Here is a 25,764-nt window from a genome sequence, read left to right on the forward strand (position 1 = left end):
AAAAATTCTCAATCGTTTGATTCTTCCTTTGCTTAACATAATACTTCTCTTTCCTTTCAGATCCTTCAAATATTAATTGTTGAAGGATTGTGTCTAGAATATTAACCAACTCTGATCATTTTTAGCCTTGATTATAAAAATATCAAAATTATTCCTTAAGTGGCACAAACATTGCACACTGTTAGCAGAAATTCACCTTTCAGCTATTTCATTTTTAATTCTTTGGATGTTTACTTGCATGTTCAAAATTGAATGAAGACCAGTGACACATATAAAGGCGCATAGAATTTTGCCCACCTGAGTTGCACTGATAGCATAATTCCCTTGTAAGAATTTTTCTGTAGTTGTTGTGCTGCAGATTTCTCCTGTCTGTATAATTTGGAAACATAAATAGTCACACTTGTGGAGATTTTAATTTTGCAGTTTTGTCAGCTCAACAAGATGTACACCAATACTGGAAATATTAAGGAGGCTGGCAATAATTTGATGCGTATCTCAAAACATACAAGGAGGCAAACATACCCTGTAAGAGATCACAGGAGGAACTGTGTACTCTTCATAGATTTTTAATGATTTTGAAATTGCTACTTGATCCACTCCCTTTTTGTATTGCTATTTTGCTTATATTCAATTTAATGCTAATACTATCTAAAATCTTTCTATATTCATGTTACTAAAAGTCTAAAGACTTAAGGAAGCTTAACTTTTTACTAGAAATCATTCAATTTAGCTGAAATATTTCCTGAAATATTTTAGTTACTTCCGTACCTTTTAAATTTGACAAAATTGTTTCATTTTCAAATTTTTTTAATGCATACTTGTAGTTTATGCTAAGTGATTTTTTTTTTTATTTTTTATTTCTAAGAAAACTACTTAATGGTTGTAATTTAATATGGACTTCATTTCTTACAACTTTGAAAAACTAAAACCTTTTTCAGATTACCCTGGCAGCAATGTACGTGAATACATCTATGTGCTGCTATTCCGACATCAAATAGGTTATCACACTTTGGAAACTGACTTAATTTGCTTAGGTTAAGCTTTCTTCATAATATTTACTTAACATTTTATGTTAAAAAATTAAGAATTTCTCCAAGTGCTTTTCACACATTTCACACTGCATTTCTCAACAGACTTAACTGATGCAGTTGTATTGGCAAGTTTGAAACTAGCGATAGAAACTTCTGCTACGCACTGTTATCACAGAGATGGTGAGATAGTGAGTTTTGTAATGAGAGGAGGGCTCTTCTAGAATTTAAAATAAGTAATCTTTTTCTGTGCTGCCACTACGTTACATTCTATATCATTGATATAGCTGAATTTTGTTGTTTGCATTAGAATCTCGCCCTTTATCACTTCCTGTGAAAACCATGCTGAACTCATCTGAAGGCTGCAGAAGTCCTGAAGAAAGAATGAAAGAATTTATTGGAATAGTATGGAATGCAGTTAAGCGCCTTACACTTCAGGTAAGATGAAAAGGAAGTGAGAAAAACTATGTCTTTCCAAACTTTATGATATTTTTTATGTATCCTAGTGCTTTTTATGAAGGGTGTTTAAAGGAGCTCTAAGGTTTTATTGTTTTATTTCAGTAGTTTCAAAGTCCTAGAGGCTGAAAAATGAAGTAGAGAGTTTTGGTAAATTAAGCTAAGAATTCTTTCATTTTCAATTATTAGTTTTCAAAATACTTTTCTATATTTAAGGGGTAGATTGTTTTAAAAGTGACATCAAGGGAAAAATTCTTGGCACACTTTTCTATTATAAAAGTAGTTAGCTACCTTTTTATCCATAGTTAGACTTGCTGAATACCAACCTTGCTAAACATATTTGAGCAAAATGTGTATGATGCATAATTTTTGAGTGGTTGTGCGATATGAAACAGTGTTATGCTGTGATGGGTCAGATGCTTACGTATGTATCTTTTTATTGAGGACAATCAGATGATCAGTCAGATTAAATTCTTTAATCCTACACTGCTTTAGATTGTAATCTGAGATCAGTAAAAGCAGGGATTTCATGTATCCAAATATATGCATACTATGCACAAAAAAGGCAATGTTAGAAATCCAGTGTTTTGATTACATATCTAATGCTAGATGATTAAGAAGTGTTAGTATTAGGACTTCATTCTTCCACATATATGTCAAGTGTGTGCTTGGAAATTACACTAATTTAGAATTATTATTATGAACAATGCCTTTTGAAGAATATGTTCAATGAGCGTAGTATTTTATGGTCCACCTAAAATGTTTCATCCTTTAGAACACCAGCATATAGTAGCAGAAATATTTCCATATTAAAGTAAAATAAAATGAAATTTATTGGCAGAAATGAATGCTTTTTTTCCTCTTCCTTACCAAGAAAAATATTTATATACAACCTTCTGCTCCCAGAATCTTCTCTTTTTCTGCTTTTGGTTGACGAAGATAACTGAGGATCAAAATATACAAAAGATCAAAAATTTAATATATCCTGAGCAAAAACTTCAGATTTGTGACTTAATTGCATAGTAAAGTTGAGGAGACACTTAAGGAAACAACTCAATTTAGCTGTCAGATAGCTATTTCATCATTGTTTCATGAGTATTTTGTTTGTTTTTCATTCTTTCTTAATGTTGTCATGCTGCAGATGAGAATGACTAGATAAGAGTCGGGGGAGATCGTTCTAAGTTGTTTGAAGGAAGCAGTGTGTTTTTGTAATGTGTCTGTGTGGTACCTAACACAATGAAACTCATTATGTAAATGATGCCTATAGTGTAAGTCATAAAAATAATAATTAGGATGATGGTGAAGATCTGAATCCTTTCTAAATGGCAAAAGATGAATCAGGGCAAAGATACTGTCTGTTTGTTCTGCTCATATTTTTCATGGCAACTTACTTTGTTGCATGACTCACTAACAACGTGAATTTGGTTTGAAGAATGGGTCACTTACTCAACAGTTGATAAGTTTGCGCTACCAAGAAAAAAAGTTTGTGTTCAAACTAGGTACTAAACTTCTAGATTTATTTAGCTTATACTGGTGGATTTTATTTTGGTGTGGGTTTTTTGGTATGGTATTTGGATGCTTTCAATTTTCATCATTATGTGTATGTAACCATATTTTTGATTTTTATCAGTGATGAAATTCAATTGCCCTGTGAGATTACACAGCAGTTTACACACTTTTGATATGTTTCATCCCAATGCTTCAGCCATACTTGGAAAGCAGATGCCAGTCTCGAGGCAGAGGACAGTGTGTGTTACTGGACGAAGTAGCTGCAAACTCCAAGGAATAGCACAATAGCCAAGAATGTTTCCATACAGATACGTGGTAGCCCTTCTTAGTGAAATGCCATTAATTGGTACATATGCTTACTGTCCCTCTTATTATTGCTTAGCAGTCTGTCTATCCATTTTCTTTGAATATATTTTTCAAGACATACATACATATACACAGTTCTTTGTTCAATATTAACCACAGTGGGAAAGCTGAATCTGTGAAGAGCAATGTGTGGGTAACAAGATGAGGGTTGACTGTTTTTCAGTTTAAGTATAGTATAATACATTTATACCTTTAATAAAATACATTATGTGTTTAGATTTTCTGTGGATAGGAAAAAGCTAAATTTCTGTAATATTTTTTTTAGTTTAAATACTTGAGCACTTTTTTCTGAAGCTATTTTCATGTTCCTGGATCTTCTATTAACATGTTTGTAGAACAGCAAAATCTTCAGTTGTCATCAGATAAAGCAGAACTTCATAACTTAAAATCATCAAAGGATTATTCTTTTAGTGGAAGTTTGAGCAAGTAAAAGTGCTTGGAACCATAATAATTGGAAAGTTTATTTTGGATCCAAAGCTGGTACTAGCTTAGCCCTAACTCTGGCTTGCTAATGATAGAATATCACATGACAATTTTGTGCATTGGAGTTGTGGTAAGCTATTAGTATTTGAGTGAAAAGACTTTCGTACTTTACTGTAGAAAGTTGTTTTTATTATTTAGTTGTTGTAGGGTTTTATATGCAGCCTTGAAGTCTTCTTGGCAGTTACACCGTGTAGGAGATTAATACTCACTTTTCACGTGTTCTTCAAACTAATAGTTGCTAGAATTGTGAAGCCGTATAAACACAATTATTTTTAATTGGTTGCAAATACTGGATTCCAGTGAGAAAAATGAAGGATCTGTATTAAAAGCAAATGAATTAATGACTAATCTTGTAATGAATGCCAGCTAAGTAAGAGTGTAATTATTGCATATAAAACATAGCCAGCTATTCCACATGCCTTTAAAAATCCCTGAAATTATTTGAAAAAATGAGTCTGTTTCCTGAAATTATTGAAAATAATATTTTCTTTGAGGCATATAACTTATACAAATTTCAATCAAAGTGAAACATTGACTGTAATAACTCTAAGGATGAGATTTAGTAGAGCTCTTTGAACAGCATTCTTTTTATTCTTGGGTCCAGTAGAGACTTTGTGACTTATAACAATTGCAGCTATGAGCAGTTTTATTTATATTCAGCAATTAGGAGATGAGGTGATTCCTTAACATGGTTATTTACAAAAAACTGTCAAAAAATAAAATTCTTCATTTCTAAATAAAGGCTTATTTAAATGAACTTTGCTTAGGGAGAAAGCAGGAATGCTGCATAATGCAAAGACAGTGTTTCAAGGTGTAAGAAAAATGCAGCTGATCCTTGTTATACTCATTTCTGTGTACGGGCAGCCTGCTCATTCAGTTCTCGTAGTCATGTGCTCATCTTTACTTTTGCATCTCTTTTATTATTTGTTCTACTTTGAAAACATGAATTTCTGACCTTTTAAAATTCTAGTGGACAGTGCTATCTGATTCAGCTGCAAATGGCCAAGTTGGGTTGGACAAATTTGTATGCTGGAGGCTAAGCGTAACACCTACCTGAGATGTGTAACAGTAGGTCTTCACAGTTTTGGGAGTAATTATGAAGCTCCCTGAAAAAGACATCAGCCTTTCTGATGAGAGAGTATGATGGATGATGATTAGTGTGGAGAGGGGCCATTTTCCAGGAGACAGCTTTATGAGTGTCACCTAGTAGGTCATCTTTAGCACCTCTAATTGGTTTAAATGGCTATAAAACGTGGGTTGGGGAAATTAATGTCATTGTGTCGCCATCATGAAAGGCTGCAGAGGCTCTTGCGTAACCTTTTCCTCTTTGTTGTGCTTGTGCATAACTGTGGACTGTCACTTGTTTGGTTTGCTCTCTTCCATCTACTTCACAGTTATGAAAGCCTAATTCTTTTGCAGGGTACGTATTTCATAGTTCTCTCTATAGAGCAATGTTTTCTTCTTTTAAAATATGAACTAAAATACTCAATTTATTCCAGTAACTAAATACTTTCCTTTTTATATAACTGAGATCTTTAAGTCATTATGCTTTTTTAGGTTTATGTATTAGTAAGAGCTTAGAGCAATAAGCTTTGGTTAACTTTTTGAAAGTAGAAGAGAAAATACTGCTTGCTTCATAGGTTTATCATTAGCGTACGTTACTTAGCATGTGTAGGCCTTGACATAATAGAAATGAAAATAGAGGGTGATACTGTTTCAAGAATTTGTAATAATTCCTTCTCTTTAACACATGAATGTGTTCAGTATTGGCAAAAGAACACGTTGCTACCAAAACTGAAATAAGATCCTTGAAACAGAAAGGATGTTGCCATGGAAAAATGAAGTAACACTCAGCACAGCTGCGAAGCATTAATGAATAGGATATTTTTTTAAAAGATCATTTGTGTTTGGTGTGGCTTGGAGGGTCCCAACCAGATGGTTTCCATGAACAGGATCTGACCCCCAGCTTCAGGACTTCTTACTGGCAGATTACTTCATTTTCTTTCCCTTGGATTGTCAGATCCTTACATTAATGCAAGATTTACTGTTGCAGATTTATATTCAGCTACATAAATCAGTCACATTTTACATTAAATTCACAATTTTAGACACAGAGTTTAACAGTTATTTAAAAAGTGTAAAAAGATTTATATGATAGCTTTAATATATGCTATTGATGTCGTTTAATTTTAAGATATTTAAACAACGTATATTTTAAAGCACTTTCTGATTGGTGAAGCAAGCTGTAGCACACGTTCTCTCTTTTTGTCCGATGTTTTATTCTACCCTTTCAGGTGCACTCTTCCATTCCTTCAGTGGAACTTGTTATTAATCGGGTATCCAGACTCTGTCAGACAAAAAAGAAAAACCACTGATGTTGGTAGTGATGTATAAGCAGAACCTGCCTTTGAGAAGTTCAGCAGGTGCAATTCAAATGCTCAAATTTACACGTAATAGGCCCTTGAGCATTCAGGTTGATAATTTCTTGTATAGTTACAATAATTGCATGACTTGCCCTAAAATGTGGAATCTTTTCATATATTCATTGTGATGACTTCTGAAATGCTGCAGTAACGTTTTGCAAATTACATTTATTCATACAAAACTTCAAATGAACCATAAATATGCAAACTGTATCTGTAAGTAAATCTGTAATATTACAGATCGGCTCTTAATGCTATGATAGACCATAAATTTTGGTATGGTTTACAACTCCCATGTAATCATCTGAAAATGAATACCAAAATATCCATCTGTGTATATGCGAATTTTCCTCAAGCATTGAAAGGAGTGGAACTATCATGATTTCACTTCAGTATTCTTGATGTAGTGAAGTACAATGAAACACAGATGATCTGAAGAACTTGTCAGTGATACCAAGCAGTACTGAACTGCAAATAAATGTAAAAACTCTGAGTACTGAGATCTCTTCTCATGAGTATTCTGTCAACATCTCCTGTAGATCCTGCTGCTGGTAGTGTGATAAAGTATTGCTTCTCTCTAAGCTGGTGGAATTTTTGAATTAATATAACCACATGGTTTGTGTATATATATATATGTATATGTATGTATATATATATATATGTATATATATATACCATATATATATGGGTGATCTATTATAAACTGTTTTCTCAGTAAGTGCACTGATAAAACAAAAATTATACTGATCATAACTTATTTAGTCATCTATTTATCATTATCCTACAATGGTTTGACCTGCAACTAATTACTAATAGAACAGAAAATGATCTAATGTATCACTTGAAAAATCTTTGCAAATTGACACGACTAATTTACCAGTTAAAAAAAAAGAAAATCCAAATCTATTACATCTGTAAGAATACACTGTTGCTTTTCATCCGGTATAAATAAAGTATGCTCTGTAACCTTGGATCAATAAACTACTTATCAAAGATGTAATTAACTTCATTTTACAACTCAAACAGTTCTAAAATGAGAAACAAACACAGCCTTCATGTAACAATGTATTTATTTTTGCAAAATTCTACTTATATTTTTCTGCAGTGAATTCTTGTCAGTTCGTGTAAGCAAAAGGGCACAAATATGCTGAAATAAAGATGAATATCTGTGTTCTCACAAGGCTGGCAAAGCACTTATGGTGCTGAGAAATTTCAGTTCTATTACAAATCACTATTGCAGTCTCGAAGGATTAATAGCCTTAAGGAAAGGCGGTATGGCGCACAAACCTTGGTTATCAGTTTTAAGCTGTGATGTCAAATTGGAGAAGTGTTACATAAGTTTATCACAAACAAGTGTTCTCTTATCACAATTACAAATAACATCTTGTATCCAATATTTTGTATGCTAGACTTTTCCAAACTATTGTGAAGAAGTGAACTGAATCATAGTTTGTGCTTGCTTAACAAAGCATTCAAGTGTGCAGGCTGTTAGGGCTATTTGATATCCAGGTGCAGAGTACTACTTGTACGAGCCAAGACTGTAACATTCTGCAGCTTATACTTCCTCTGAATTAACAAATCGTGGTGAGCTCAGTTCTACATTTGTACTCATTTAGACTTGCTGGAAGATCAAAAAGAGATAACAGAAAATGGTCAGAAATTTTTCAGAGTGACAGCATTGTTTGAAAATAAAGAACAATAAGTTCATATGAAATCAAGTGTGCTTCTTCTGATTGCACTTAAAAGCTGAACTTTATTCATTTATCTTTATACACCTATTTATTTATTTTAAACATAGTTTTATGCTAATGTTAATATTTTTCCTAGTTTGCCTAATTAAACTTTTTGTACCTACTCCTTACTCTTGACTGCAAATTAGAAACAGAATTATCCACTCTTGCTAACAAAAGATGATGTACTGCCAGAAGAGGGGGACTTTCTAGTTCAGTCATGCTTCCTGTCAGAGATAGATAGGTACATTTGGTTTGCATGGCAACACGTTTTTGATGAAATTACAGGCCAGACTGACTCTTTTCTTCCCACTCATTCCATAAACCAATGAGTAATTGTTAGTTTTAGCATTATTACAAGTACGTAATATTTTTAAACCTTTTGTATCGTCTCTCCTCTTAATTCTACTTAGAATAAAGAGCATTTAAAATCATCTGTGATAGATGAATAGCTTGAGATTTTGTACCAAGATGAATGATAATCTGTTTCTGAGAAATCTTTCTTGACTTTGTTTTTTCAGCTTGAAGTGCAGTCGTGTTGTGTATTCCTTCCAAATGACAGCCTGCCTTCTCCAAGTACCATTGTGTCAGGTGACATTCCTGGGACTGTCCGAAGCTGGTACCATGGGCAGGCCACTATGCCTGGCACACTTGTTGTCTGCTTACCCCAGATAAAGATTATGAGTGCTGGCCACAAGCATATGGAACCGCTGCAGGAAATCCCATTTGTTGTGCTGAGACCCATCCTTGAAGAAGGTAATTCAATACATTAAAAAAAAACATACCTATTAATTTTATCTTCATTTATTTTCAAAACTTGTAATGTTGTATTTTTTTAGCAGTATGTTACATGTTATCAGTGGCTAAGAATAGTAATGACAGTCTTCACCACGTGAAGATAAAAGTGAAATTCATCGATGAGTTAACAGTCATTCTGTGATATGCTTTGTGTGTTTGGTGAAGCAAGAAAAATATCAGAAAAGCAATTTTTACCTATGTTGGTTTTGTCATTCAGGTTATTGCATAGTCAGAAGCACTTGGTTTTTCACATGCTGGGGCAGTGCATTGTGAATTCCAGGACAGAATGGAGGCAGGTTGGGAAAAATATCTTCCACCACTTTTACAGGGGAAAAAAAGTGTCTTGAATCTAATATTCAAACTGCGACAAGAAAAATTCATACTTAAAGAAGTCTGTCAGATTGATGAGACTTTACTGGTCATCAGGATAAACTTGTCATGTAGTAGTTGTGTTTGTAAGCATTGTAGCAAGGTTTTTGTAGAGATTAAGAAAAAAATTGAGAAGGTTGTTTGAATATTTATGGATGGTTGCTGTTGTGCACAGCGTGAAGACGAGAATAAGTTTGATAATGCTTTTTTGCAAAATTAGTATTTGATAGAGGTTTGCTTTGTGTGCCTATGTGAGGGTTGAATCAACTTCTAATATTGTGCAATTGATTGAGAAATATGTGGGATGAGCTGTAAAGGACTTAGGAAGTGACAAGAAGATGGTTATGTTTAGTATGGTTGTATAAGAAATTGAGTCCTTAGATATGATCGACGTAAAGGCATATGGATTTGCAGTAGTATTCTTAAGGAACATTAATCTGAATCTTGTCCTCCTTATATTCATATAAAAAAAATGTATATTGGAAATAGGTAAATATCCACAACAGTCTTGAGTCTTGGTGTTTGGTTTTATTTTAATGTCATCCATGATATCTAGCCTTAGAACCAAGTCTAAAAAGTCATGAACATATCACTGCACAGTTATTGTATTCATGTAATATATTTTTCTGAAAGAATAGTTGTTCTTTTGTGTATTTGTTAAAAGATGGAGAGAGGGAGATGCAGCAGTTACATTTTGTGTGACAGCATTTTCTGGTAAAAATTACTGTTTTCTGCATGCATGTTGCAGAAACAGAAATTGTTATAAAGGATATACTGTAAAAAATTAAGTCAGAAGTGTATTCAAGATTTACTCCACTTCTGCATCTGAAATGTTTTTGGATTTATAGGTGTTTTCCCCTTCCTTTTGTTCTACCATTTACATTGGACTTTTCTCCTCCCTCCTATGTTATCTTAACTCAGCGACAGAAACAAAACTTCAGCTTTTATAATACCAAAATTCATATCAGAGGTGTGCAAAATGCTGCCAGCTGGGGAAAAAAGAGAAAGAGAAGGGTAATATGTCTTTCTTCCTAATCACTTACTTTTAGTAGAAATGATCTAATTTGCTGATAATAGTGACAGATAAAAGATAAATAAATTTAACCAAAGTCTTTTGTTTGTTTCAAGCTGATGATGTAATTTAAAACATAATTGAAAGTAAGAAGTAAGAAGTCACTTGAATTTTGTCAAACTCAGATTTGAGGGAAAGATCCTAGTGAGAGAAAAGAATCTCCCTGGTTGGGATAAAGCTTATGGTAAGGAATTTATTTGTGTGTGGCTTTCTGCTCTGGGAATAATGCCAAACAGAAGTTCTCACAATCTTGATATTTTTGATTCTCTAATGGCTTTGTTGACCTCTCCTGTGCCAGAACTCCTCCTTAAAGAGACTGTTGCAAAGTTTTGAAAAATCTCATAAGCCACCTTCTTTGTTTCTTGCAATGCCGAGGTAAATAATTTTTATGGACTTCTGCTGGGAAAGTCTTTAATTTCTATTCTGTCTTTGAACAGGACTTAAGGGATGCGGTAACATGTTTTAGCAATGATGCTTCCTCTCTGAAATGGTATTTATTCAACCTTGCTTTTCCTGAATGATACTTTTGAATCATTCATCTGTAAAGTAGATATGAAAGACTTGTTTGCAAGGATGCATCGTTAACTGTAAGAAAGCAGTGCAGTCACTCATTCGTTTTTCACATAAAAAACTAAAAGAGGAAAAGGGAGTAGTCATGCTGTCGAGGGGATGTTACAGCCTACTCACAAAGACTTACTGACCTCAAGATGTCAACATATTGTAAAAATAGCTTGTCCAAGGTTCCACATTCAGGTCTTTCAATTTGTTTTCAGAGTTTTCGAGTAATTGTAGTTTGTAAAGATACTTAATAGACGAACATTATAAGAATATTATAAGAACATTGATTTGGAAACCTAACTTTACTCAGTCATACGAAGTAGCATATGATTAGAAATGGGTATATCTATGTAAAGAATGAGATATTCTGTGGAATTTTTGTTGAATAAATGCCACTTAATAAGTTAAAAAAAAGTTTACATTAAGTATTACCTTTATAGTTCAAGTCAATGTGATGAGAAAATTTTTGTTCCATTTATTGTCTGTGAAGTAGTATCACTGAAGAAATTAAGATAGTTAGAAAGGAGAAATCAAGTAGTTGGAAACTTATTTTTAGGAGCAAGACTGAAGTGCTTAGGAAAGTGCTTGAAGTGGGCTGTAACTTTCTGTGGATGTTGGTATGCATCTAACTTCAGCTACTTACAGTTCTACGTATTTTGTAAGTTGCCTCTAAGTGGTCTTCTGAATTTCTTTGCTATCATACTTAAAATGTTCTTACTATCTATCTATCTTACTTACTATCTTACTTAAAATAGTTAAGATATTGAATACATGAAGGGAATTCAAAGTTAGCTTTGCTGGTGGCACTGAGTTTTGGAGTAATAATGAGTACATTTTTTGCATCTGTGAAGTCTTCCTACGTGTAGAAATTTTCATTTTAATTATTTTAATTTGGAATATTTTCCTGACTTCCACTCATGATTTTTAAACCAGTCACTGTTTGTTGGTTTTTTCAACCTGTTTCATTTTTGATGGCGCTTCATTAAAAAAACAAACAAAAAACAAACAAACCAAAAAACCCCCTATTGTTTTATAATCCTTAGCTGGCACATGGAGAATGTTCCCCTCCAGATTCAAATTGGTAAATTCTATTCAATCAGTCTTTGTAAAAAAAATAAACCAAAAAATGGTGAATTTAGGTAAGATACAGTAAAATATAGAAAAAAAAGGTGTTCAAAATACCTGAAAATTGTTCCTGCAATTGCTAGGTGTTGCATTAACATTGTCATGTGGATAGCAGCATACTGATGGTCATTGAAATCACTGTATTTCAAACATTTAAATATGAGGGCAGTCCCTGAGAGATGGCTTTTGTTTGTGAAATATGACAAATTGTATAACTTTACAGATGTTTTGTAGCATATGTTTAAGCTCAGAAAGTTGTCAGCATCTTGTAGGGTAGTAGAAAATCAGAACTTCTAATACTAGTGTGTGAATTAATTTTAATGATGTATATTGATCATAAACTACTGCACTAAAATAGAAGCACATAAATTTCAACATGAATAAAAAGACAATGTAAATGTTAATAGTAGTATGTTGGCCATTCTGAGAGAACTTGTCTTGCAGTAGATTAAAATAATGCTGTACTTCAGTATAAAAACTGGAAAATAATTTCTGCAAATTATAAGATTAATATATAAGTAAGATATTTGGCCTGTTAGTAAACTTTTTGAATTCAAATAATGCTATTTCAGTTTATACTCAATGTCAACATCTTAAACAAACAAACAAGTTCTCTCTTATGGGTAATAACTTTCTAAAATTAGCTTTCACATTTTAGTGGTGTTCTTCAGTATCTGGATAGCAGTGAAGCTCTACTTAAACAACTTGTTAATACTGTCTTCATATGTGTGAGATCTCAAATAGCTGGGCTTAAGTTGGCAAAGCGTGTGTGTTTGTGCTTACGTTTGAAGTGGAACTAAGTCTCATCTGCTGAAGTTAGCTCTGAACTTGGTCAAAGCTCTCAGTGCTTTCAACTATGTGCAGTTATATGACAGTCATATAAATCTGCTCTCTTATTGCATGGCTGGGAGTAAGCAGAGTAAGTACAATACTAAACTAACAAGTGATAATTACTATATCCTTTTTTATTCAAACATTGCATGTTGCATGCAAATGTAAGTGTATTGGAAATCCCTGCAAATACTTCATTGTGGATGAAGAAAGAGAGCTGGAGACAGAGGAGTACTTTCTAAAGATTCCAAAGGATACCTTTAGCAAGTATGTGAATAGACCCAGAACATATTTACTTTCATGGTCTCTCTCCTACCATTACTAACTTTAAACAAACAATTTATCTTTTGTACAGCTGTCAACATTATATATACTGTGTTGTGTACAATTGCCACTTCTGCAATATGGTTTTTAAAATAAAGAGAAGTGTCATATAAAAGTGAGAGAAAACATATAATAAAATCATTAGTAGGTAAGTACAAGGGTTGCTCTGAAAGTAACGTCTCCTCCTTTGTTATGTTGGCCCACAGTGTCAGAGGCAGATGTTGGTGGTATGGCAGTAGAGGTTGAACCTTCCCACCAACATTGTGTTACATGTTGTTGCTGTGTGGCAGATGGCAGATGGGCAGTCTGACAAAATGGCACCTGACGTGAAGGCGCATGTGAAGCAAAGGTGTGCCGTTGAATTCCTCCATGCAGAAAAAAATTGCACCCACTGACATTTATTGACACTTCCTGAATGTTTATGGAGACCAAGCAGTGGATGTGAGCACAGGTTGGCAGTGGGTGGTGCATTTCAGCAGTGGTGACAGTGACATGAAAGACAAGCCATGTTCTGGATGGCCATGCACAACAGTCACGTGACAAAATGAAGAACATCTCCATCAGCTTATGCACAGATATCAGCTAATGGTGGTGAATGTGTTGAAAAACAGTGTTTTGTAGCTGAGATTTTTTTTTCTATCAAATAGTGTTACTATGCTCTTTGGATCTGTTTTAGTTTCCATAGAAATAAATAGGAGGCATTACTTTCAGAGTAATCAACATACAGTTATGAATATTGTATCTCATGCATATGAAAAGACATAATGAGCATTACATCTAGCTAAGTAAGTACATTAAATAATTGCCAGTGAAAATCCTTGCACATAGCAAAAACTTTATATCACATATATTGCAAAAGTAGTTCTCTTTGTAGAACAAGAGTCTTAAAATAGCATTTATAAATTTAATATGTTATCAAAACAGTTGAAGTATGTTAATGAACACATTTCTAAGTTTTTCAAATCAGTGGTAGTCTTTGGAGAAATTAAAAATAAGGATGTATTCAAGCTGTAGGTGAGGAACTAACCAGAATCTTGAACTGCGCTGCGAGTCTTTCATGTATATGTTCTTACTGCTAAGAGTTGGGTGAGCTCTGGCTCCTCTGAAGGTAATATAAATTTTACCTACAATTTTTCGGCCTAAATGAATCACAGCAATTAGTTGACAAAGTGCAGCACTGGCACTTCATTCCTACTAAGAAATGAGCTTTGAAGTAAAACATCTGAACAGTGTTGCTCTTAATGTTTTATATTCTAAATTACTAAAGTAGTTTCATAAAACCAACCTACAAAACGAATGCATGTAAGTAACTTGTCATTTTTTTTAACAAATAAGCAAACTCAAGTAGAACCACGAAACAAGTATTTTGTCAGAGGAACAGCTCTAGTATTATAGAATGTCACACTGTGAATGGAACTGAGAAAGATAATTGATGAAAATAAGGGGGAATTTTATCGGTGTAAATATGTTGTATTTGCTATAGTGTTTGTTCATCATAATGTGATTTCTGTACATCTGATAAAATTTGATTTGTGTTTTTTTTTTTAAAGGTAGACACTGTGTACTGTGTGAAATAATTAACATCCCTCCTTGGAGATCCTTTTTAATCCATGAAATATAGCCAATGTGATGTGACCACTGTGATGATCACAAAGAAATACAGAGGTTATGCGTCATAGTAGAAACACGTCACTAGAGTTGACTTTGCATTTGAATTTTTTTTCTATTACAATTAATATTTTGTAATTCTTGGCTGATGGAATTTGGAACTACTTTGGAGCTATTTTTAAATTTATAATCTAAACATTTCCAAAATGTTTTCAAGTTCCTTCGGCTAAGCTGAATTCTTCAGTATGTCATAGCTTCAAAATAAACTATTGAAGTTTTCAGTTTTCTTAGGACGAGGTACACAGATGAGATGCTTAGATATTCCAATTTACTTATTATTCTGTGAGAACCAGTGTAAACCTGCATTTATTTGCTATCTTTTGTTCTGATTCTCAAAACTGACTTCCTATTGAGGGTTCACAAGCTGGGCATCACCTCTCATCCAAGTGGGGTCAAAAAAGCCCAAATTCGTCAGCAGAAAGTCTGATGAATGGAGGTATGAAAGTTTATGTTGAGGAAAAAAAAAAAATCTAAAATAATTGTTATGCTCATATTTCTAAATAGAAAAAACCTGTATCTGTGGTTTCACGTGAAATGAGAATTAACCACATCTTTTGTTGTCTCATGGCCTGGGTAGTCATATAGCCTCACACTGTCCTTCTGATTTCCTGTGCATCTAATGTAAATTAGAAGTTGTCACCCCAAAGGTATTACAGAAAGCTGAAGGCAGCAGTGATTATAACAACTAGGTTCATCTGTTGCTGCTTTGTTTTCCAGCCATACTGGCTTGATCTTAGTCAGAGCTGGACAGATGTGATCTAAGTCTCATGTGCTGAGCTGTGCACTGGGATAAGCACAACCCTATGGCACATCTCTGTTGAGATGCGAGCTGTGAATTTTCAGAAGAAAAACATGTATAAGCTAAAGAATAATGTAAGGAACTTCTTACATTATTACTTTTTGCTTCTGCTTCCCCATATGCTGAAATAAGTGAAGAGTGGTTTCAGAAATCTCCTCAGTTTAAGGAAAAATAAAACAATGTACATTCTTTCAAGACTGTGTTGAACACACTTGTTGCGGTTAAAACCCACACTATTTAATTTTCAAAAAGTTATATAGCTCTTGTTAGACTTTAAGGTGTAGAATAGAATTGGTGGTTGAATTGTGCTTTTGATGGTTCAGGGCTAATGTGATGTTCTTTGACAGCAATTGCTGACTTCTAAGTAGGTTAAGGATAAGGCCTTTACCAAGTTTTGAGAAAAGTTTTCTATTATTTATGATGACAGTTTTAACTGTTTTCCCTTCTTTGTCATCGTTAGGTGATGCTTTTCCATGGACCGTAAGTCTGCATCATTTCAGTATGTATACTCTTCTTGGACAACAGATGACGCTTAATTTAGTGGAACCAATGGGCTGTACTTCTACTTTAGCTGTTACATCACAGAAACTGCTTGCTTCGGGGCCAGAATCCAGGCACTCATTTGTCGTCTGCCTCCACGTTGACCTGGAGTCCCTTGAAATAAAATGCTCAAACCCCCAGGTTGGTACATTTAATTGATTTATGAAGGGAAATTTAAAATAACTTGATTTAAGTACAATTCTTCTCCATTTTCAGGAAGAGATTCTCTTCTTTTTTTTTTTTTTTTTTTTAAACTGGGCCATCAAATCAAGGTGCTTAGATTAAGATTTGCTTTGAAGCTCTCTCAAGTTTTGTTTTAATTCAAACTCTTCCCAAAATGTAATAGCTACAGTATAAATGCATCTTTTGGCTGATGGAATGAAATGAATTGCAGATGTACCATTAAATGCTACAGTGCTTTTGTGCTGTCATTGTGGATTCTTATATTGAAATGGTTTAATGTAATTTTGTTCACCATATTTTCACTGAGTGAGTACTTCTTTGAACATAAAATGTTTTTAGGGAAGCAGTTTTTTCCTTTGGTATGGAAAAAATATGAACGTGTGAAAATAAGTTTAGACCTGATATGCTTATTAGAAGAGATTGTTGTATTTTCAGAAAGTGCACCCTGTATTTTACTGAGTTGGATCAAGTTTACTGTAATCAAAGAATAGATTATTCGAAATTTTGGGTGTTCTTTACAGCAAATTGAATAACACTTTTGTGACAGTTGCAACGTTTGAACAACAGTGGTGTTGGAAATAATTCTCTTGTTCATGGAAATGGCAAGTACGCTTAGGTCTGAGTAGAGCTCCACATTTGCATGCTGTCTGCCCCTTAGATTTAATGTTACCCATTAGATTTTTCAAAGGGCATCATGGACAAAATGGTAAGTTTATTGCTTTATTTAATAGGAAAAAGGGAGAAGAACACAAAGTATCATTTTTATCTGATACACAGCACATCGTGTTTATAAAGATTTGTGCGCTTATGGCCTGAGTATGAGAGTGCTGAAACTGTGATCGCTGGTGTATTTTTAATGTTGTCTCTTGGGTATACTTATTGCAATATGCTCCCCAGTCACATGCTATTTTTCCTTTTTTTGTTCTGTGTTGTATGAATGAAGCAAGTGTTTTAAAGTACACATTAATTTTATCCTCAGTGTGTGGTCTTCTACTCCATTCACTGACTTTCATCCAACTTACTTCTGACTCACTTGCTATATGCCATTGTCTTCTCCAATAGATGAGTCCATATTCACTAGTAAAAGGGTTGGATAGAGTGAGATTGCTCGCTGGACACGAGAAATTAAATTTTGAAACTGAACAGCCTAAACAAAGTCTACTCAAGCTTGTAAATCTGTTTGACAGGTGTGTTTGCACATATTAAAGGTTGTCACTGTTATAAATGTGGAAATAAAGGACAGAATTATGATTTTGCTGACAATTATACTTCTTATATTTCAAGACTTCTTGAAGCTTTGCTTTGTGGTATTTTCATAATGTTTAACGAATTAACATGCAGGAATTTCATATACTGTGAAAATCTGTCTCATCTCATTCTATACTAACCAAACTATGCAGATTTCATCGGGATATTGTAACTATACAGATTTGTAAATTTTTTGAGGTGTTTGTTAAAGCAAAATGGTTTTCTGCGTTTGATTGGTGTGCTCTCAGTGGAATTCCAGCAAATTGTCTGATCAACCCTGATTTCTTTTAATTCTCCAAAATTCTTACTCATAGTGAATATGCAGAGTACATTATTTGTATTAAATTTATGAGTTAAATGGCATTGTTCTAAATGGAAGCCTTATCTGAATTTAAATCACTCATTATAAGGAAAACAGAATAAGGAAAACACATTTTCAAGTATTCTAGAGTGTGATCAAATAATTTGTTTTGTAAACTGTAAGAAAACATTTGCTCTAAGAGCATAAATTATAAGTTCCATGTAAACCATAATATCATGCATTTAGTGATGTGTTAAAATGCTGTACACTGGAGTATCAGACCAAACAGACCAAATATTGTTGTCTTAAATGATGTTCTTCTGCACTAGAATGTTATTCACTAACTGAAGTTTTATAATGACCAAAAAGATGTGGGCAGATTGAGTTCAGTGAAGATCTTTGAGTGGTCCTTTTATCCTTGTTTTACTTATGCAACAGGAGGAAGAAAGTTAATCTTTTTTAAGCAGATAACCAGGAACAGAAAATGGAAAATACATTCATATAAACAGCATTTTATATTTATAAATTCACCTTAGAGTAACTATGAAATTTGATTCTTTAGAATGTCAAGCTGTATTTTCTCTGCAAATGACAGCTTTAAATTAGGTGATACTTGATGAATTTGTTAAGCAGTAGCAAAGTTGAAGTACTTTACTGTATGAGAACTATGATTTAATGTGAAACCATGTTCTGATGGTCACACTGCTGCAAAGTCAATATTTTCAGTGTGCAAAATTGTCAAGATGTTGCCTTTTGCTGTACTGCTCTCAACTTTATAGTAACATGTTTTAAGAATAAAATGCTGTAACATACTGAACTTCACAGATTTTGCCAAGTAGCCAGTGGGGTCTTATTGAGTTATGTGTGGTTTTGCTGCAGAGGGGTTGGAAGCAATGAGAGAAGGAAACTTTTCTTAACAAATATTGACGGAGTTATTCCTATTTTTATCATATGATTTTTCTTCTCTTGAACAGGGATTTCTAAACATACTTATATGCTTAATGCTGTGCTCCAAAATACTTCTAAAGAAGAGAGTCCTTACACTTACATTAGATCTCATATAATGATGAATGGATTTTCAAAACATCAAAATTCACTTGAATAAATGTAACCAACAAGATTAGCAGAAATACATTTCAATGAGTAACAGCCACTGGGATAAAACTAAGTGTATTAAAATTAATCAAAGTCACAGCTTCAGCTCTTTATCTGAAGATTTTGAATATTATTTAAATAAAAATTGCTTTTTTTTTTAATTTTCAGGAGGTTTTGAAGTGTTTTTGTAGTTCCTTCTTTTTAACATATCTCTATCAAAATCACCTCTTTTTGTTAAAGTATGCTTTTCTTCTTTGTGAACTGGTCACTTTGTGTCTGATTTCAGGTGATAAAGTTCATTAGGTTCATATTAATTAATAGGCTTATTGGTTGCTGGCAGTGTCTGAAATAGCTGCTATTTTAGAATGGCTGCAAGGATCCTGGCCTCAAAAGTTAGAAAAAAAAAATCTCTTTTACAACCTAAGTAATTGTTAGCTTTAATGATTATAGCTGTTGCAATCCCAGTAAGGTCTAAACTATTCAGTGTTGGATTAACTGATGACAAACCTCTTCAGACTGTAAACAAGCATGCATGTAAACACAGAAGTTGCATTATTTCTTCCTTTGTTTTATTTTGGGACTTTAGCAACAGTAGCATAATTAAATTTCTCAAAGCCCTGCTTCCTCTGGAGAAGCACAGCTTTGGTCTCTTGACCAATAAATATTGTGAGGGAGAGGAGGCTGCAAACATGTATGATTTGTATTTGTGTCTGTATCCTATTAATTTTCTAGAGATTGTTTTGCCAGCGAAGTGTCAACACCAGTTCATGTTATATTACTGAATCAATCAAATGGACATTATTAGTTGATCTTCCTGAGGTACATAAAAGACTCGCAAGAAAACTTGGAAAATTTGAATTAATAATTTAATGACTACCACTGCATATCAGAACATTAGAGACATTAAAGCTTTTAAAGAAAAGCTAAATGAACTTTTTGTTGTAAGTGAAACAGCAACTTCATTGTCTGTAGATTGCACAGTGTATGAAGACCAAAATAAGTACTGAGAAGTTTATCTCCTTCAGGGAAAAAATTCCGTCAAAGGAGTATATGACCTGCTCAGTGTAAGCCTTGAAACTTCAAAAGAAAATCCAAGATGAACTAAAAAGGATTTTATAAAATGCCAGCACTGAACCTCCTAGGAAAGGACTGTAGCATGTTCTTTGAGACTTCATCACACACTCTCATGCACAAAATCAAGTGCTGTTTTATATCAAATGTAGATTGACAGCAATGTTTTTCTGCATCTGTTCTGCCCACATAAGAAGCCAGCTTCATAGAGTAGATGTGTCCTGAGGCTTAAAGTTCTTAAAAATATGACAATTTCCATTTTTTATAATGGCAAGTTGAGTATGGTATCCAGCTGTGGATCTGCTTGTATGTTGTTTGCAGTTTTCCCTGAGCTTGTTTTATACAGTCTATTGCAGTATGTTGTCATAGAAATTCCATGATTAATTCTTATTTACAAAAACTTGTACAAATATCTTAGAACAGAGTCAAACAATATGCAAGTTAAACAGTATGTTTTCTGAATATTGGAAGGACATACGCCAAGAGACTATTAAGTTTAATAGCGGATGTTCTTCCTAAAACAGAGAACAGATTCATGTGATGCATGGGATCATCATTTTAATACCAGTTAAATGAATATTTTTTTGCACATAAGAAATATGCCAAAAATTGCTTGCATTTAATTGTTAAAATTTGTTAATAAAGGTTTTACAAGACCAGATTAGTTATGTTTTTATGGACTACAGACTGGAATATTAGACAAAGAGCTGATTTTTTTTTAAATCAAAATCACTGTATTGAAAATGCTGCTAATTATTTTATTTGCAATGTACGTGCTTATTAGAGCAGTTCTGAGCATTTAAATTCATTACATTTTAAGTCTCAGTTAGAGGGCTTTGATTTTTGATCATCTTCTTTTAGCTCATTAAGAAGTGCTTCCTTTATTTTTTTTCTTTCAGGTGCAGCTTCTTTATGAACTGGCCGAGATCACAAGCAAAGTTTGGAATAAAATTCAGAGGAGAGGAATTCTCTACCAGTCTTCTGTTTACACTGAAACCATGACGGGACCTGCTCCTCCTAGCTCTCCAGTTAAAAGTAGTGTTGGTACTGTTCCACCAGATACCAGCACATACAGCCCATCAGTTGACATTGGCACCACTACAGAGGTAACTTTTCTTAACAAATGCGTCACATGAATAGTGATTTACAAAATGTGAAGTAGGTACAAGTGGAAAGGATCAAGACAGAGCAGCGGTGTCCTTATGGAGCATAGCTTTACCCTGATCATTTTGTGAACTCAGTTTGGTGGAAGAAGAATGATTGCAGTGTTTCTCCTATTGTTGTGGTTTAACCTGGCAGGTGACTGAGCACCATACAGTTCCTGTCCTCTTTCCATTCCCTCCCAGCTCTTTGGGCGATTCACTGAGAATGGCCTTGGTTCTGTACAACACTGCTTAGCAGCAACTATAAAAGCTGATGTGTTATCAACATTGCTATCAACCAAAACACATCATCATACCAGACAGTATGAAGAAAACAATTCCATCCCAGATGAAACTAAGACACCTATGTTTTTTATTTGCCTAAATTGTTTCTCTTGGAAAATAAGGAATATTAACTCTTAGAAGAAAGTTACAGTTAGTGTTTTCAGGAAAGAAGTGTAGGGTGTTTTTGAAGTCCAGAATTTTTAGAACAGTAACTCGTGTTTTTGAAGTACCTTTGGTACCTGTACTGCTCGTGCATCATTCTCAGTAACAATCAGCCTGTTCTGTTGAAGCCAGTTGAAATAAAGCCTGAGATGGTGCAGAGCTGTTGTTGGCAAGCCAGGGGAGGCACTGGGGATGTGGAGATTCCCAGGGCTGGCAATGCCGGTTACCCAGTAGTCCATTCACACTAGATCCATCCAGGCTTTGATATCTTCTACGTGTGAGCTGCTTCTTCAGCTCTGCTGCTTCCCTTGTCCTAGCTGTCCCTTGTCTCAGGGGTGTGTTTGGAACTCTGTCATAGGAGGATTTCGGTATTCAGCTTCAAATATAAGAAAGATTGGCCATTCATCTTTATGTCTTTCTGCTTCCTTAATTTGCAGTTCTGTGTAACTGCCTGGAGCAAACTGGTGCCTGATCTTAATATCTGTGTGTGCCTAAGACTGTAAGATGTTATTTTGAGGCATGAGGAGTTCTGCTTCTTTCTCACAGGGAGGAAAGAAGGCTAATACAATGTTAAACTTAGTCCATGACTATCGTGAGCTCATCAGCTCATTAGAATGGGCGGTCACAGGAGGCAGTGTAACTGAACAGTCCAAATATATGTGATTTTCTTAATGCCTTCTGTCAGCATTAAATGGCTCTGGCACAGATCTGTAAATGTGTAAGATGAGTTGAGGGTATACCAATAGTTTATTAAATGTATGCCATGCTTAATTCTTAACATAAAGCTCAAAGAATCAGAATTGTTTGAGTTGGAAGGGACCCCTAAAGGTCATCTGGTCTGACTCCCTGCAGTGAACAGGGACATCTACAGCTAGATCAGGTTGCTCAGAGCCCCTCCAGCCTGACCTTGAATTGCTGGGAGACTTCTGAAGGCGGGTAGATTTCTGAGACTAGTTTCGTTCTTAGGAATAAACACAGTGATTTGGGAATTCCTTGTAGTTCCAGGACACAGGCAGATGCTTGGCAATTTGAATGCTCTCTGCAATTATAGTTCAACAACATTTTGGCCAAGATTTCTTTAACTATGTGAGTGGCTTGTAGTAATTCCAGGTTTTGGAGAGAATGAAACAGTGATTTCTAGTGCTTCCTTTAACATGAGCATGATGTGCACACACATACAAATAATTCATTAAAAGGTGTTAAAGCTAGAGCTTCAGTTCTAATGACATTTCATTAAAATACTGATTTCTGAATTATTTGGCTTGCCTATGTTTTGGTGTATTTCTATGTGCATGTGATCTCTATAGTGAAAAATCTTGTCACAGATAAAAGAAAAAATTGAAGGTAAGCAGCAATAGTAGGAAAAAAATATGGCTGCAAAGATACTATTTTTTTTTTTACCCACCAAATTCCTTTCTCATTAAAATCAGAAACCACCAGCTTTATAAATAACGATTTGGTTTTGACTCTTTATATAGACAGCGGTATTTAGAGTGCATGCTGTACTTAGAGCATTCGTTGATACTGATTCAGTAATTGTTTTAACCCATATGTGACCAAGATTGTTTTGGCAGTATGAGCTTGAGTTCAGAATTCATATTCTTCTACTTGCAAAATATTGTTCATCACATATTTCATTTTCTTCCTTTTCTCAACAAATATTATATTCTAGCTAAATAAATCTTCTCCTGATCTGAATGCAGTTTGATGAATTAGCTAACAAACTAAGGTTTGTTTTCAGTCTTTTCTACACTGAAGCTGCAATTACCATCTCTGTCTTCTTAGGATAGGAACTTGATTAAAACACATGGCATTAATATTTAAATATATATATATATTTTGCAATAAGGGACTTAGAGTTTACAAAATGCTTTACAACCAAGATTTGAAAATTGCTTCAAAAGGAATGTGTCATAATGCTAGACAGTATAAGTAAATTAAAAAGGATATTATTTAAGACAGAAAAGAAGAAAAAAAGATACAAACAAGAGAAAAACTTTGCTTGAATCCACACTGTTCATATGGCTCAAAGACTGACATAGGAATAGAGCTCATGTCCATCATTTCCATTCACAGCCCTCAGCCCAAGGTGCTCTGTCTGTGGCTGGGGCAGGAAAGCAGTCCAGAAAGAGGAAGGAGAAACATACTTGGAGAACTGGCAAGAAATAATGAAAGGAACCACAGTGTCTTCTCACTGTTCTGTTCTCACTCCTTTAGACAATATAAATTAAATAATGGGCAACCTAATCATTGGCAGTATTTCTACAATACATTTTCTTCTGTGGCTGAAAGCTGTTTCTGAACCTATTAAACATATTTCCTAGTATAAAAGTACCATTAAGATTTTAATTAGTGCCATTGCTCGTTTGGTTCCTTGAGATAAGGATTGTTGAGAAGTGAAAAATATGAAACTAGCTAATGTTTTCCCTTGTTGTTTTTGTTTGTTTGTTTGTCACTTAGTTTCCTTATTTCCTTTTGCAAGCTTACTTATAAACACCATACTTTCCTTTACATAGTGTAATCAGGAAATCTGAGTTCTTTCTTCAGTGAGCGTAGAATAAAAAGATGACAGCCTGGTCACTTCTGCTGTCTTCAGCTATACTCTGGAATGCTTTGTTTTGCTGTAAGCCTTAGTCATAATAGGAATGGACTTCATGTGAATTTATTTTCAAATGTTCCCAGTCTGCCATATGCATCTTAGAAAGTACGGAGTTCTCTTCCGTACTTCAAGTACTATGCAGACCAGCATGGAGAATATGATCTGTTGTCTTTTATTCTTTAAAATTCCAGTATTGCTTACTGATAGAGGCGTATTTTGGTTGTTAGAAATTTGAAGGCACTTTATTTTGGCTTGTACTTATTAGCAGTGTGGGAAGGAAGTTAGGTCTGTGTTGTTTCAATTAATAGATACAACCCTGTATTTGTAAATTATAACTTGTTTTCAGACTACTGTAACAAAAGTATTTTCCATAGAGAGAATGGAGGGAGTAAAATTTAGAAATGGAGTGCATCACTCACAGCTGCAGCTTGCAGCTACGTAACTTTATAGCCATATAACAGCAATGAAGCATATGGTGTAATTAATATGTATTTTACAGGTTTGACTTAAGGACATTTTCCAAGAGTCGGGGAAATCTTTTTTATGTTTTATTTATCAGTTTGTATTTTGTTTTTATACTCCTACACTTTCTTATTTTGAAACCTTGGTATCTGACTAACAAAAATACTTTGCTACAATAAGTATTCTTTTTTTAAAAAACATTGGAGATTTTATGATTAATGTTACTTTGCTCTTTGGGAGACAAATTTGTTTTTTTTTTAAGTTTCTTTCAACTGCAACAGATTTGCTATAGATGAGTAAGAAGAAAATTAACTCTCACAACTATTTGTATTAAACAGCAATAGAAGTAATTTGTTTATATGGTCTGTGGATGATTTATATTTCAAGCTGTGTGTAATTTTTTCCATGCTGACAGGTTGATAGTGAATACTGTGCTCCTACATGGATAAAGCTACGCAGTTCACTGAATTTTACTCTGGGTGGTGGTAGGAAGAGATGCATCATCGAGGCTTAAGTACTGGAGGGATGGAAACAGTTAATCATTTTTACCATCCCTCCTTTGGAACAGCAAGAGCAAAGGTAGTACAGACTACAACAGGCCACTTGTTACTGTTTACTTAAGTACAAACAGTGGTAGAAGTGTTTAGTCCTTGGGGAAACTCAGTGATTGAGCAAGAACGCAGAAGTTATTTTGATAAGGCATAGCAGTAGTGTGGCCAAACTGTGATCATCCCTGAGCTTTAGGCAGGCCAAGGATGAAGACCTCACATGTTTGGTTCTTCCTGATGAACAAAGATAAATTCTGCTAAGAAAATAAACTTGGTATATTGGTCAATTTGCAACAATTGGCGAAAGAATTAAATTGTGTATTTTAGGACTTGGCATGAGAAGTTGTGGGAAAATAACTCAGTGTTTCTGACTCTGGCTTGATTTTTCTGTAGATCTGGAAACAGAGCAGAAAATTAATGCATAAACATATTTAACAATACCATGCTGGGTGCTGAAAATCCAAAAAGAAAATTGAAACTGCATGAGAAACAAGATCACTGTCTTTTCAATTCTGTTTTAGTTTTCAGTGCAAAAAAAAAATTCTAAGAATTTGAGCTTATTAAATAAATAAAAAACAAAAACAAGTTA

The 25,764-nt window shown here is 34.2% G+C and overlaps 1 protein-coding gene across 8 annotated transcripts in view; it reads left to right on the top strand.

Moving 5' to 3' along the window:
• The window catches only part of VPS13B (vacuolar protein sorting 13 homolog B), a 410,907-nt gene that overhangs the window by 201,212 nt on the left and 183,931 nt on the right, over positions 1-25,764 (top strand). For all 8 annotated transcript variants that reach the window (XM_090137834.1, XM_031591056.2, XM_090137833.1 and 5 more), the window contains 4 exons: positions 1,339-1,466; positions 8,517-8,751; positions 16,000-16,220; positions 20,877-21,083. In XM_090137834.1, coding sequence (XP_089993960.1) covers positions 1,339-1,466; positions 8,517-8,751; positions 16,000-16,220; positions 20,877-21,083 — 791 coding nt within the window. The remainder of the gene's footprint in view (positions 1-1,338; positions 1,467-8,516; positions 8,752-15,999; positions 16,221-20,876; positions 21,084-25,764) is intronic.

The sequence above is a fragment of the Phasianus colchicus genome, chromosome 3, assembly GCF_987193195.1.
Source record: "Phasianus colchicus chromosome 3, bPhaCol1.hap1.1, whole genome shotgun sequence".
In the NCBI taxonomy this organism is placed as follows: Eukaryota; Metazoa; Chordata; class Aves; order Galliformes; family Phasianidae; genus Phasianus; species Phasianus colchicus.